The sequence below is a fragment of the Notolepis coatsorum genome, assembly GCF_963971535.1.
Source record: "Notolepis coatsorum genome assembly, chromosome: 1".
NCBI classification, from domain to species: Eukaryota; Metazoa; Chordata; class Actinopteri; order Aulopiformes; family Paralepididae; genus Notolepis; species Notolepis coatsorum.
In genome coordinates, this window is record NC_140165.1 from 16,807,773 (window position 1) to 16,824,250 (window position 16,478).

Below are 16,478 nucleotides of genomic sequence, written 5' to 3' on the forward strand. Positions count from 1 at the left end.
ACTTATCATCTTCTCCAGAGAGAGACAAGAAGATAAGATACCAGTTTCCTCTCTGTGCGTTCAGTAGAAAGCTATCTGGCTGCACGTTAGCCTAGCTTAGCACAATGAATGGAACGTGCAGCCAGATAGCTTTCTACTGAACGCACAGAGAGGAAACTGGCATCTATCTTCTTGTCTCTCTCTGGAGAAGACGGTAAGCTAATTTCCCCAAATGTTCCGAGGACTCAGAAGTGGCATCGTTAGTGGGAGAGTGGTATCGGTGCTTCCCTATACGAAACATGTAGAATCTATATTCACACCAACGTAGTAAGACATGACATACACACGGTGGATAAACAGGACATTCAACACAACGGCCACTGTATGTAACATGTGTGAAAACAAACCTGATATGTAAACACTCCATGGTGCGAGCTATTAATAAATAATGTATTCTCTACGTTTCCGACGACTCGCGCCAAGAAGACCACGTCAAACGACGTATTCCCCCCCGGCTGAATTATCTGCGAGGAAGGAGAGAAATAATGAGATAATAAAAGTGTTGCACTCGGGACAAACCTCCACTGACGGGGGTGTTGATGTCACCGGTGTCAGCGGGTTTAGTGCTGATGCAGTCGTGGTGTGCCACTCTGGTTAGACAATAAATACCAAGTGCAAAACAAGAACTAGCACTAAAAAAAACAGGAAAATCCAGGTGAATGCATTCTGCGGTGGCAATACATTGACCTCTTAAAGATACACTACGCCATTTCATAGGAGAGATATGTTTACATTTAGAAAGCCTGCAATTAGTCTACAATACATATTTACTAGGACATGTAATTAGGGGCCAAGCCCTCGGCGTGCGAGGCAGCTACGTGTTTTCGCTTTTACTTTTTATGAAACTCGGCACATTGATAGATGGCCATGTCTACAATCTATTTGGCAAATTTGGTGACCAAACAAACGTACTGCTAGCTAGCGCTACCGGCATGCCAAAGTAATAATAAAATTAAAAAAAAGTTAGAAAATACATTAAAAAAAAATATATATATATATATATATACAGGTCTACCCAATTGAGAGGGAACTTTCATATACTGGTACTGTTTTTTTTATTGTTGTCGTTTAAAAAAGAAAAGGGGCAAAACTGACATGATGCGTTACTCATGAGTGATTGATCAGATATGAACCAGACTTGTGTCCGTCTGCCCTACGACACTAATGAGGAAGTTGAAATCTTCTTCGTGTCCATTTCTTCCACATGTGTGGTCGAGGGTCAAATTACCCCTTAAATGCCGCTTGCAGCTATGTTTCTTACAATTGTTCTACTTTATTTCATCATCATGAATCAAAACTAAATAACTTTGAGGCACTGTAAACCAAAACAAAAGTCTACTTCTATATTGTAAACACAATTGCGGGCCCTGCCTTTGCAAACAGCAGTAAAAAAACAAAAAGTATATATATATATAAATATATATATATAATAATAAAAAAAAGCAGCAACTTTTCCCCTGAGGAAATTATTTTTATTCACTTATGAAAATATACCATAAACATTTTCTTCCACTATTTAAGAGTTTCTAAATGATGTCACAGAGCTACATAGTGCACAAGCAAATACATTTGAAAACAGTAACATTTTAAAACCATTTCAAGCGAATGCATTAGGAAACAGTAAAATCTAAAAACCATTTCCATCCACGGCCCTCCTCGTCATTTGACACCGTGATCACAGGATAAAAGTGGAAAAAACAGACATAGAACCTAATCTGGTCAACGTTCAGTGTGTCCAAGTTTTTCCAAACAAATCTTAAACAAGACACTTTGAAAAAGATGTTCCACTCTGTGACCTAAATGACACGTGCGGAGGGCCGCGCGGGGACAGAGACACACGACCCCATCCGTCTCTTGTGACGGAGCGCTGGGTTCAACCCTGTGAAAAGTGTCGCCATATTGTGAAAAAGCCAGTTTCCCCTCTTGGACGGCGTGGCATGCAAGGACCTCGGGAGGAAATGCTCCGCTTTCACTGTTAAACACCAACAAGGCTGTTTTATGACACGGAAGAGGTGTAAATAAATACCTACCCTGTTTTGAAAGAATGAGGCATGAAAATGCGCTGTTGTGGCTGATATGGATATCAAGCTTATTTCCTCTGCGCTGGGGTTGTGCAAATAAACTTTTTCCATTTTTGGCATTCCCACAGGCCTGGTGGAGAGACACACACAGGTCACAAAGTCAACACGGCTACTGTCACAGCAGGGCAGACCGGGCTGCACTTGACCTCACAACCGAGTGACACCATGCAAACTCAGCGGAACCTGAGTCTACTGGGAGAGGTTATTAAAGAAAATGAAAATAAATATGCTAGATTATAGCCAAAGGCACATTTCCATATGTCGTTCCTTTGCAGGTTGATGTCAACAGAGGAGACAATTTACAAATGTACATAAACATCCTAACCACCACAAGGACAAACAACAGCACATGTACAAGTTACTAAACTACACACGTCACCATAAAAACAGACGATAGATAAAACAAACAATGACAATGTACTGTGTACGATGAGACAAACCGGGACAAAGGAGTACTATAAGTTTATGGTGCTTTAGGTACCAAGTTAGGGCTGGGCGATATGGAAAAAAATCATATCGCGATAATGATATGATAATTTTATTTTATTTCTCGATATCGATAATTATCGAACATTTTTTTTTTTTTTTTTTTTTTTAACAACAGGTGTATGTTTATTTTGCAGCAATTCTTTGTCATTGCCGCCATCTTTAGTGTTACATCCCCTCACACTCCAGTTCTCAGGCTGCAGCTGGTTTAAAAGCTAAAGTAAACCGGCTTCTCTGCTGGCTGTGGCTCCAGAGGAGTTGAACAGTTCTGGCTCTGCTAGTTTATTTTCGATCTTTTGGCGCTTTTTTGGTGGACAAACCACCGCACATGTGCACTGTGACTCGTGACTGGAGTCTAGTTCTGCTAGCACACATAGCCTACTGTGTACAGACGGTTTCAAAATGTATTTTAAATTAGAAAGCAAACAAAATAAATGGACAAGAGAAAAAGAAATCTGAATTTGGTCAGTATTGTCATTTGGACAAGCAAAGCCATTACTTTAAGTTGCAGGCAAGAAAGACAAGTCTGTCCACTGTCTCTGGTTTTAAAACTGCCCTGTTGCAGGTAAAAATAAATTAAAAAAAAAATTATATAAAAAAAAAAAAAAAAAAAATTTGATTTTTTTTTAATTTCGATATTCGATATCGATTATTAAAATATATCGCGATATTTATCGTTATTATATTATATCGCCCAACCCTATACCAAGTGTTAAAGTGACTGGTGCTTGTGATATGATGATATACTGTATCATGATATGAATATCATCATATGATATATATGAAAGAAATTATAAAATAGACAGGACAATGGAGACAGGGAACCAGGCAGACGGACAGACAGAGAACATAAGAACACCTCAGACACACAACACAACAGCAAAGTAACTCAGTGATCTAGAGCGAAAAGGTGGGTTTTAAGCAAGGCCTTGAAGGAGTGCTAATGTGCTAATTTTATTGCACTTGAATTGTAAAGTACGTGGGTTACAGGGGGGTAATGGTGATGACGACAGGAACTAGGCCCAGTCCACACGATCACGGGTATTTTTGACAAAGAGGTTTTCAAAAAAATAATCCTCCGTACACACGAGTGGTTTAAAAAAAATAACCATGTACTCACACAACTGTAAAATCCGGTACCGAGTGATGTAATATACATGTAGTACAATGCCAAATCAATAGGTGGCGATGTAGTTCAAACATGAAGGCCATTTCAACCAATCAGAAGGCGTCACTACGTTATCATTGCTACACGGGGGAACGTCCTGCACAAAACAGAAACCCGCCATCTTTAAATTACCTCGCTTGAACATGAACATTAACATTCATTATTTGTTTGCAGCAAGAACAAAGTGCAATAAACAAAAAAGGATACATTCACTGTGTGTTCTGCCTCATTTGTTGATGAAACAAAACCAACATCAACACAATTTACCACCAAGAGCGGAGAGTTTAGTCTCACAAAAAGATTGCTGATTTTGTTAGGTTACGTGCTAATGTGATTGGGATTTACCATTATAATAGTTAGCATTGCGGCTAGCGTACATAGCGTACAAAGATAGCTGATTTTTGTTGGCTTACGTGTGGTTAGCTGGTGAGGCGCTGGTATCGTGGAATGGAGTGGAAATACTTGAATCATCACGTCATTAATTAATAGATCATTGTCATTTCCAACATAAGTTAATGCTTAATAACGTTACACATGTGGAGACTAGCTTGCTGGACACAAACATTGTTGATATAGTCTGGTTAATGTTGTTATATCACTCGCTATTGATTGTACTATTAACGTTAACGCTAGTAGAATGAATGGATGATAACTTTATTGAACAGATTGCAGAATGGGTACAATACGGCTCAATACAAACAATTGTTAAGGGGATGCAGACCAGAAAAATATTTTAGTCTTGTTTACATCAGGGACCCCCGATATCGCTCGCTATTGATTGTTTACTGGTGATGGTGGCTAGGTCTAATATCTGGACGATACGTTTCGAACAAAAGTTTATTACAATCATTTTCATATAACGCTACTCTACTTGCAACAGCTCTGCCGTAAACACTGGAAATAATCTCGGTTACTATGTCTACACGCAACCACTGAAACCGGGATTCCCCCCAAAACTTCATCCTGGACTCCGGTTTTAAATGATCACGGTTGCAGTGTTCCAAAAACCCGGTTGCGTGTGGACGAACAGTGCAACCGCGAAACATTAAATCACAGTTACATAAAACCCGCGTTCGTGTGGACTGGGCCTGAGGATAACAAGAACTGGGCGCTGTAACCCCGTCTGGTCGGAGGCGACACGTGGCTTAAGCAGTGCCAACACTTGACACACCAAGACAACGACCGACCCGACCAATATTAATTTATATCATCACTTTAATTGCTCCAACTCCATGAGCTACATATATTGATTAGGGGTGGGATGATACGAGTAACTCGTGATGCGATAATGTGACGAATTAGGCCCTCAATAACGATATCGTGATATCTGCGATAATCAATATATTGCAAGACATTTCTCTCAATATATCCATCTATGATATCTGTGTAACTGAAGGGAATATACCCACAAAAAGGCAAAACAGCAGGATGTATTTATTCACAAAATTGATATGAAAGCTAACAGATTCTTTAGTGCGTCAATCACATGATCAATAAATTGCCTAGTGCCTCTTTTAACACAGACTGACTAATAAGTTAATGTTTTCAGTCTGTTCACCTCATTCTAATAAATGTATTGCAGTAAGAATATAAAAATATTAAAAGAATAAGAAAAACTTGGCGCCATTATAAATGGCTGATGTGGAGGAGTTTAAATGGCTGATGTGGAGGAGTTTAAATGACTGATGTGGAGGAGTTTAAATTACTGAAGTGGAGGAGTTTAAATGACTGATGTGGAGGAGTTTAAATGACTGAAGTGGAGGAGTTTAAATGACTGATGTGGAGGAGTTTAAATGGTTGATGTGGAGGAGTTTAAATGGTTGATGTGGAGGAGTTTAAATGACTGAAGTGGAGGAGTTTAAATGACTGATGTGGAGGAGTTTAAATTACATGTGGAGCACATGTGGAGGAGTTTAAATGGCTGATGTGGAGGAGTTTAAATTACATGTGGAGGAGTTTAAATGACTGAAGTGGAGGAGTTTAAATGACTGAAGTGGATGAGTTTAAATGACTGAAGTGGAGGAATTTAAATGACTGAAGTGGAGGAGTTTAAATGACACGTGGAGGAGTTTAAATGGCTGAAGTGGAGGAGTTTAAATGACACGTGAAGGAGTTTAAATGGCTGAAGTGGAGGAGTCTAAATGACACGTGGAGGAGTTTAAATGGCTGAAGTGGAGGAGTCTAAATGACTAGGTTGGTTGGTGGGTGGTCTGAATGAAAAAAATAGACAGTGCGTGCCGACATTAACAAAAGGCCAAACGATAATTCAGTGATTGGGTTTCTATGACCCATCCCTACTATAGTCTGAGATTGTCACGTCTAGTCGATGTCATGAAAAGCCTGTTCCCGGAGACACCATCACACAGTGGAAAAAAACCCATCAGCCAAAAGATAAACTCACGTACGCTGCCTTGATAAAAGATAAGTAGAAACTTGCCAGTGCGTTGATAATGCCTATGGGCACACACACAAGAATGTTTACTGGGTTGAGAAGACCACGCTTGGCAACGTTTTATTGGCGTCTTTGAACATTTGGAAAAAGCGCTATATAAATCCAATGCATTATTATAATTTGTATTGGGATCCCCCAATAAGCCGTTACCCTTCCTGAGCTATACACAAAGATGCAGACACATAAGCAGCATTTGTGTATCAAATTCTGACTGTTGCGATTATGCAAAGATCTACCTATGCCTGCATCTCATCCGATGCACGAACATGCAGGACAGGTGCCAAAGGCACTCTCGTCTTGAACCTGAACACTTAAGAACACGTCTGCACAGTTGGCAACAGAGTCTTTCAGCAAACTTCCACCAACTCCCCCTTAAAGGAACACACCAACATTTTGGGAAATTAGCTTACCGTCTTCTCCAGAGAGAGATAAGAAGATAGATACCAGTTTCCTCTCTGTGCGTTCAGTAGAAAGCTATCTGTGCCGGTTAGTCTTCGGGAGAGGCGTTCGTTGGACAATGCCTAGGCTAACCGGCACTGTCCGCTTCCATTCATTGTGCTAAGCTAGGCTAACGTGCAGCCAGATGGCTTTCTACTGAACGCACAGAGAGGAGACTGGTATCTACCTTCTTGTCTCTCTCTGGAGAAGACGGTAAGCTAATTTCCCCAAAAGTTGGCGTGTCCCTTTAAGCGTCTCAGGTACTAACCACGGTAGCATCGAGTCCCGAGTGCACACGAGTCACTCCGAGGACACTCAAAAAGCTTTTGAACGAGTGCGGGAGCAGGAAGGAGTGAAAGACTCTGGCCGAGCGGCGACATGTGACACCTGATAACGGTGTGTGTGTGTGTGTGTGTGTGTGTGTGTGTGTGTGGTCGTCTTGAGGACAGACGTCTACTCACTGTTCGTGGAAGTCTAGCATGGCCGGCTCGAAGCGGATGGGTCTGCTGTTCCCCCGCTGTAGAGGAGAGCTGCTGAGGAACACACACAGCAGTGATGTCATCGAGAGGAGCAGGGCATGACACCGTTCAGTGTCCATGTCACCGTGGTACTGCCACGGCACGCATACCAAAACAAAGTGTGTGTGTGTGTGTGTGTGAGGGTGTGTAGGTGTGTAGGTGTGTAGGTGTGTAGGTGTGTAGGTGTGTGTGTGTGTGTGTGTGTGTGTGTGTGTGTGTGTGTGTGTGTGTGTGTGTGAGGGTGTGTGTGTGTGTGTGTGTGTGTGTGTGTGTGTGTGTGTGTGTGAGGGTGTGTGTGTGTGTGTGTGTGTGTGTGTGTGTGTGTGTGTGTGTGTGTGTGTGTGAGGGTGTGTGTGTGTGAGTGTGTGTGTGTGTGTGTGTGTGTGTGTGTGTGTGTGTGTGTGTGTGTGAGGGTGTGTGTGTGTGTGTGTGTGTGTGTGAGGGTGTGTGTGTGTGTGTGTGTGTGTGTGTGTGTGTGTGTGTGTGTGTGTGTGTGTGTGTGTGTGTGTGTGTGTCACAAGAACAGGATACCAGTCAAACCTGTCTTCCGTCACAACATGCAAAGGCAGCCCATTACAGATATATTTCCCCCATTTGACATATTATTAGACCTCTGTATTGCCTAGTCACAGGTAGAGGGATTTAGACAACAATGATGTGGATGATGACAGGGGACCAGTTAGTTTAAATATGCTGTAAGTGGCTTTTTATTGTTTAAATAGGTGTTAAATAGCTCTACATTCTGACAGCCATCATTGATATAGAGTGTTTGGTCAGTAACATGAGTCTCCCAGTCCCTCCACTCTGCAGTAATCAGAAAATAAATGTTCTGGTATCCTGTTCCCACTTTATCCAATCAGACCCATGTTACTGACTCAACACTCTATATCAGTGATGCTGTCGGATTGTAGAGCTATTATTTTAACATATAGACCACTTATTCCAACAGAAAATACCACTTACACAGCACCTTTAAAGTTGAGAGGAATGGCTCCGTAACCCATTGACTTGCACAGACGCCAACAGGTGGCAAGACAAAGAAATACTGGTGTGAAACCCTTATGAATGTCATAGAAAGGAGCTTTGTTTAGTCATCAATATGACACAGGCTTCTAAAGCTTCCAAGATCCCAAACCTTTCCTTTAGCCCTGCAACACACGTGAAAGATTAGCAACCAGTTTTGCTCTGAAAACTAAAACAGGGTATCTGCAGGTCTCAACAAGTTAAATGCAAGACTTTTTATTACCACTTAAAGCAAAGTTTTATGTAAATTTCACGACCATACTATCAAAACAATTTAAACAATATAGCGACACTGAACTGGCGGCTGCACTTGCGCGCCAATTTAAATTCTTGCACGTTCTATACAAGCCCTCGCCAGACGCACCAAGCTCCCGATAGCCCCACAAAATACTACTTTAATACAAAAACATTTTAAATGGTTCATATTATTTCATCTCCCGAAAGATTAAATACCTGTGCATATGAATTTTTTTGGTATAAAGCCATGTCCTACTCTCTGAATGTACTGTCTTGTCCTGCTGTGCCTTTTTGTATTTTTGTATTTGTGTATTTTATATTAGGACATTGATTTTAAGCTTTGACTGTACAGCACTTTGGTTGGCTCTTGTGCTTTTAAACGTGCTATATAAATAAATTACCTTACCTTACCTTACCTTACCTAAATTGAGAATTATGAATTGTATACTTTAAGACTTTTTAATAGCCCGAAGATACCCTGTAAAGCAATCAGTTTAGCATTGTTGATGTCTAAGCACATAAGACTGGGCCAAATGTAGGGCTAGGCTAAATGAAAGTCTAAACTAGGGATAATAAAAAAAAAGACAATCAAACATTTGTTCATGAATAACTTTATCACACGGTCCATCAAAAGTCAAACGCAGTCCATCACACCTGTCTCACACAGTGAGGTGAAACAGTCTTCGCAGCGCATTCGTTCGCACTGACGAAAAGTCATAAAGCTGTCAGCCGAGATGGATGATCAGAGTATTGCCGGCGGTGGGGAGAGATAGGTGGAACTTTTTGCATCTAAATCACAGCTGAACGTTTGGTTGGGTCACATTAGCATACGGCTGTTTAAACACTGAAGAGGGGGCCGACCGACCTTTAGCTGTCCCGTTTCAAGTATTTTCCTGCACCGTGTCAGTGTGTGTGTGTGTGTGTGTGTGTGTGTGTGTGTGTGTGGCATGTTTACAAAACCATCCCGACTCAAAAGGAACACACAGGAAAAGAATATGCCGTTCTATGTCAGACTGACCTTCGACTGGGGAAATCACACACAACTGTGTGTGTGTGTGTGTGTGTGTGTGTGTGTGTGTGTGTGTGACTGTGTGTGTGTGTGTGTGGCATGTTTACAAAACCATCCCGACTCAAAAGGAACACAGGAAAAGAATATGCCGTTCTAAAAATGCATTACAATAGGGAGGTGTAATGACGTCACTTTAGTTTCCCACGCGGTCCACCCGTATAGGGATTTATCATTGGGAAAATGGATTATTGGCTATTGTAATAATTCTGCCTAATGAACATTGGCAAGCTTTCCATTTTTGCCCAAAATGAGTTTCCTTCCATCACTAACATTATTGTTTAAGCATTTTTGGTTGAAATAAAATTATACGTAATTATTTTACGATTAATTGTGAATTGTTTTATGTTGAGCTATAGATTGTGGATGAATAATACACACAGAAAGGTACACCATGCTTTATTTGTTTTAAACGAGACGATTTAGAAATGTGTCCATTGGAAATACATTGCAATTTCAAGCGAGGATGCAGGATAAAACACTGATGAAACCAAATACTTGTAGATTCCAAACGTTCCCATATCATTATTATTGGCTGGTAAACAGCTGCCAGAGGAAGCTATTAATATGAATCTCCCATATGCCATTACACTTCCTGTCAACTTCACTATCAGGTTGGCCATGGTTTCGGAGGTATCATCTGATCAGTCACAGACGAGATACCAGTGGTGTTATTGGCAGGTTGAACTGTTTTACTTGCATGTAAGAGCAAGAAGATTCAGACAAAGAACCATATAACTGTCCTGCATATAACAACGTTTTCAAACTTTATTATGTAAAGATGGAAAGTTAGACTGTTGTGTTCATTCATAGTTAAAGAAAGTAGAGGTACTGTATCGACAGGGCATCATTCTTCTTCATTTGAGGAAATGAGTGAGAGGAATGCCATTCATTTTAAGAACTGACAGGACGGTTCATATTAGTGAAAAATATACCCTGTGAGAACGGTGAGGAATCCGTGAGAACCTCGTAGGTAGCTTACGGTATCACATGAACGTAAGATCTGGAGCTGCCTTTTACAGCCAGGTGACAACACAAATTCAAGGGTTGTCCCTCTCTAGCTATGGGAGAGTGTGGTGCATGTTGACAAATATTAACTGAACTGGGGCAAAGAAATCTAAGAAAGTGTTGGTATTCCCCCATGCCAACATTTGGGGAAATTAGCTTACCGTCTTCTCCAGAGACAGACAAGAAGATAGATACCAGTTTCCTCTCCGTGCGTTCAGTAGAAAGCCATCTGGCTGCACGTTAGCCTAGCTTAGCACAATGAATGGAAGCGGACAGTGCCGGTTAGCCTAGGCATTGTCCAACTAACACCTCTCCCGAAGGCTTCCATTCATTGTGCTAAGCTAGGCTAACGTGCAGCCAGATAGCTTTCTACTGAACACACAGAGAGGAAACTGGTATCCATCTTCTTGTCTCTCTCTGGAGAAGAGGGTAAGCTAATTTCCCATAATGTTGGCGTGTTCCTTTAAGTGCATGTGTTGTATTGTTCCAATGGGGCTGTAAACCAACCTACAGCATCCCACGGTACTTGTTGGAATGTAGGAATGACAGCTTGTTTAAAGCTTGCTAGGTTACTGGTTGCATGGCAACTAGGCATCTCACGAGCCGCGTCATGTCATTAAGGCTATTAAAAAGGAAAGACTTTTTATTTTTTGAATTATCTTCCCTGATTTAGAACCAGTGCCACTTGTTTTGTAGTAGTGGTGCTGTTGACCTCATGTTTCAGGCAACGAGGACGCTGCTACTTTTTGTAATTCCACTTGCCATGTGCAGCACGGCGGAATAGAACATTTAGGCCAACTTTCAAGCCATACGCCCAGGAACCTCTACACAAGTAGTCTACAGATCTCATTATAATTATTATTATTATTTTCTTTTATATAAGACGGCCACAGAACATGGTCATGGACGAAAGGGTAACGTTAAAGGAAAACTCCAACATTTTGGGAAATTAGCTTATTTAACATCTTCCCTGGAGTTAGACAAGAAGATACATACCTTTTTTGTCTCTGTGCGTGCATTTAGCTTAGGGAACAGTCGCTCCGTTAGCATAGCTTAGCTTCATCACTGGAAGTGAGGCCGATCCGGAGCCTTACAGTGTATAGTTTGATTGATTGATTGAAAAGTTTATTAACAGATTGCAGAATACACTCCAAATACAACTCCAAAACGTTCATGTAAACATGTTGTGACCTGTGTATTCACCACGTGGAGAAATAAAAAATAATTGAATTAGACAATTACGTTTTATAAGCAAATATACTCGGAACTATTTTTTTGCCCAACCACTACTCTATGAGCGCAGCCAGTGATTTCAACGTGACGCAGTGTTTGTTTACATTCTCATTCATTCAAAAGATCCGAACCGATTGAAGTTTATGGATACCATGACTTGAAATCCTCTTACCTTGACGATTAAAAGCCTCCCCAATTTAGAAAACAGTAATCCAATGGCTGGTATTGTTATATACCGGACGCTCTGAGCTAACCGGAGCTAACACAGACCAGGATCGTAAAGCATATATAATGACTTCCTTTCTGGGGTTGTCAAAATAAAAGTGCGACGTTTATAGCAGCGGAAAACGTTTATTTTGTACATTATCTAACGTTAACACGAACCTAAACTAACTTTAGGTTAGTTGTAACGTTAGTTTAGGTATCCATCTTCTTGGCTGCGCTCATAGAGTAGTGGTTGGGCAAAAAAATAGTTCTGAGTATATTTGCTTATAAAACGTAATTGTCTAATTCAATTATTTTTTATTTCTCCACGTGGTGAATACACAGGTCACAACATGTTTACATGAACGTTTTGGAGTGTATTCTGCAATCTGTTAATAAACTTTTCAATCAATCAATCAAACTATACACTGTAAGGCTCCGGATCTGCCTCACTTCCAGTGATGAAGCTAAGCTATGCTAACGGAGCGACTGTTCCCTAAGCTAAATGCACGCACAGAGACAAAAAAGGTATGTATCTTCTTGTCTAACTCCAGGGAAGATGTTAAATAAGCTAATTTCCCAAAATGTTGGAGTTTTCCTTCAACACTGTTGGTTACAGCAGAGATTGGTTGGGGATAGCCCCTTACGTGACTGCGGTTTGCAAGCCTGGGGCTTTTGTGACCGCAGTCACTTGCTGGTGGGACGCGACCAGTTTAAAAAATAACAACCAAGCGTGATCGCGGGGCTGTTGGGTGTGTGAGTTTCAAAGATACCCAGCGTACAATATGGGTTTAACACAGCTTTACAGTGGGGTCTGGAAGCTCGGAGTTGCTAATAAACAGTTTAAATCATTGTTACTCCATGAGTGGTACTCACAGAGCGAGCCGTGTATTTCCGCCTGTAATGCCTGGACCAGCCAAATGCCTGGTGCGCATGCGCGGTGACACCAATGGCGGAAATACACGACTCGCTCTGTGAGTACCACTCGTGGAGTAACAATGATTTAAACTGTTTATTAGCAACTCCGAGCTTCCAGACCCCACTGTAAAGCTGTGTTAAACCCATAATGTACGCTGGGTATCTTTGAAATTCATATCTGATATATTTTTGACACACCCCCAGCCCCGCGATCACGCTTGGTTGTTATTTTTTAAACTGGTCGCGTCCCACCAGCAAGTGACTGCGGTCACAAAAGCCCCAGGCTTGCAAACCGCAGTCACGTAAGGGGCTAGGTTGGGGAGGTATACAGAAAATGAAGGTATACCGTCATGGATCCATGCAAAAGGTATGGATTTTTACAATACCGTTGTCCGCGATATTCCTACATATTGAAAGAAATATATATATATATATATATATATATATATATATATATATATATATTAGAGCTGGGCCGTTAACGGCGTTAACGTGCTGCGTTATCGCGAGACTAGTATCGCGCGATAATATAATTGACGCCGTTAATCTTTTTCTCAACGTTGGGTCTGTATTGTCCTTAAATACTAGCCGTAGTTCCCAGCTGTGGTACCAGGAAGTGATTGCACTACCGGAGCTGTAGTCAGAATAATGTGTTAAACTAAAGTAGTGGTCCGGTAATCATTGTTATACAGGTGAGGTTAAGAAGTCCTCAGGATATAACACAATTCGGCGATGAGGACGTCTGAATCTGCGCAATGCAAGAAAAAAGAAGTCCGTTGCAAGCTTTGTTTACATTATTAACGTTAGCGAGTTAGCATGTTAGCTCACGTTGATACGGGCGGCACTGGGAAACATCTACAAGAGGAGGAAATCCACTTTACACACTAAAGGAAGGATCGACTGGACTATCGTGAGTGTTTACAACAGAAATGGCTTGGGTTATTGGAAATATTGGACCGTTTGATGACAATGTAGCCCCTTTCGTGACTGTGATGCACGGAGTGAATCCACAGTCACTTGCTCCTCAATAGGAAACTAACCTAGATTTACCATGAAGGACTGGTTCTGGCTGAACCGTTCGTTATACAAGAATCACAGAGACGTTTCAAAGGTGCTCACAGTTGCACGAGGGTTTCGGACAGAGATACGGGATGGTTTGAAAGCTCTGCGTTGCTAATAAACATTTTAAATAATTTTTATAAACTGCTCAAAACGGCATTATTTCCGCCGTTGGGTGATCACAGCGCATGCGCACCATCCCTTATCTCTGTCCGAAATCCTCATGCAACTGTGAGTACCTTTGTAATTTCTCTGTGATTCTTGTATAACGAACGGTTCGGGCAGAACCAGTCCTTCAGGGTAAATCTAGGTTGGTTTCCTATTGAGGAGCAAGTGACTGTGGATTCACTCAGTGCATCACAGTCACGAAAGGGGCTAATGACAATGTGGAGCAAATAAATGAAAATGGGGGACCCTGATGTAAACAAGACAAACGTCTTTCTCTGGTCTGCATCCCCTTAACAATTGTATGTATTGAGCCGTACTGTATTGTACCCATTCTGCAATCTGTTAAATAACGTTTTCATTCATTCATTCATTCATGGAACTGTTACACTGAGCTTGCACTGAATTTGTTGAGAAACCTGCTTCTGCAGCAGTCTGTGTGTGAGCAACCAGTCAGCAGCATTGTGAATTTAGAGATTCACTAAAAGACACATTGAGAGACAGGTTTGTCTGTGGATTAAGAAATGGTTCATAAAGTATAAAAAAAAAAAAAATGAAGGTTCACAGAAGAAACTACTGACAGAGAGTGATTTGACACTGGAGAGAGCTGTCAATATCAGTGTAACAATGTTAATGGCATCAAAGGAAGGGCACAGAAAATTACGATAAATCTGGTTTTAAAAGAAACACTGGAAATTACAAAAAGAAGAGACATGTTCATGCTGTTGAACAAGGAGATAGAACAGCTAGTGACTCCTCAGATGAAGAGGAGAGGATAAATCTCCTCCTCTGGTCATTATTTGGGTAGAACACACCTATTTTGAACACCTTCGGCAGACTTTTTTCTTTTTTTTTTGAGCCATTTTAATCTAGATTAATCTAGATTAATTCCAGGATTGCAGGTAGATTAATCTAGATTAAAAAAATTAATCTATGCCCAGCTCTAATATATATATATATATATATATATATATATATATATATATATATATATATATACATACATAGTTGACTTTACATTTTTTATTCCTTGCAGCAATATAAGAAAAAAGTAAATAGACGCTGTTTAATGAAATTTTACCACAAGTTAACAACAAAAAATAGTCATATAATGTTATAATTTTTACTGGAAAACTAAATACCATCAAATACCATTATACGACCCAAAATTGTAAAAATGGTATCGTGACCACATGGCCCAGCCCTATCATAGAGGCCAGCGTCAGACCGACGAGGTGTTAGATGAGGCGAGGGGGTGTGAAGACGCAGACGTCTATTTCGGGGGAACGGAAGGCTTCGTCGCCGTAGCAACCAACCAAGAGGCTGCAAACCACTTCCTGTTCTAGATCAGCCAACATGCTGCCTTCTTCTGCCTATACAGACAAATGGAAACCAAGGGACTTCCACCATCAGAGATACAATCTGTGACTAATAAACCCGTTCAATTTCAGATGGGTAATATGATGTCGAAGTCTGAGGCAAAATCGACAGGTTGGTCATCAAACGAGGATGAAGAGGAAGGAGCAGATAATAAAGCTGCATAATTAATTTAATCGCAATTGCGATGCGATTTAGTTCAATTAAACGTGTGTGTGCTGAATGCATGCGAGTGAAAGCCTGTAACTTTTCACATTAAACGTCCAAACCTGAGCCGTTAAATATGGGTTATATTTGCGCACATAACGTAGCAAACGCTGCAGTCACAAAATGGTTAGGGAAAGTTAGACACAGGAGTCTTAAATAATGTTTGAATGATAATCCATTTTGTGATTACATTTCTTGAAACAACATCTTTGTTGGCAGACGGCTCCTTATTATCAACACTGTTATCTAACGTTAGCAAACAAAGTGCGCGTAGCGCGACCTGTGTAACGTTAAGTAACTTGTGTTCCACTGGGAAAGACCGTTCATCACTGCACACAACTTGGTTTAATCCAAAAGTGCATTCAGAAACTTTGTATTATGAAATAAGACAGTCAGGCATGTCTGGTCATGATACTATTCTCCCTGTGGTGCATGTGATTCAGGAATGTAAACAAACATCATGTCACCAGCCACCCGGGAGTAACCGGTAGTCAAAGTAACTATGGGAGACTGATGGGGTCAAAAAGGGTAATGTGATTAATTGCTAAGATTTTAAACTGTTATTGTAAAGATGTATGCAATTGATATGCATCATACTTGAAAAAGACCGGAAGGGTCGGTCGAAATGTTGTATCTACTGCTATTATTTGTCAATTAAAACACCTTGGAGCATCAAACGTGAGTTGCGAGCCCCGCTTTGTTCTATGCATTGATATTGACAGCACTATTTTCTTCTTCTTTATTTTTTTTTTTACTTTACAGCACTGACAAAGTTGAACAAAGTGCTGTACAAGCCCCA

General features: G+C 40.8%; 1 protein-coding gene across 1 annotated transcript in view; it reads right to left on the bottom strand.

The window, feature by feature from the left end:
* LOC311245228 (transmembrane protein 131-like) overlaps positions 1-7,254 on the bottom strand; it is a 75,696-nt gene extending 68,442 nt beyond the window's left edge. Inside the window, exons 1-3 of the mRNA XM_084335059.1 lie at positions 7,126-7,254; positions 2,070-2,190; positions 387-503 (exon numbers count right to left, since the gene is read on the bottom strand). Coding sequence (XP_084191185.1) covers positions 387-503; positions 2,070-2,190; positions 7,126-7,226 — 339 coding nt within the window. The 5' untranslated portion in view covers positions 7,227-7,254. The remainder of the gene's footprint in view (positions 1-386; positions 504-2,069; positions 2,191-7,125) is intronic.
* Positions 7,255-16,478: the final 9,224 nt, after the last annotated feature.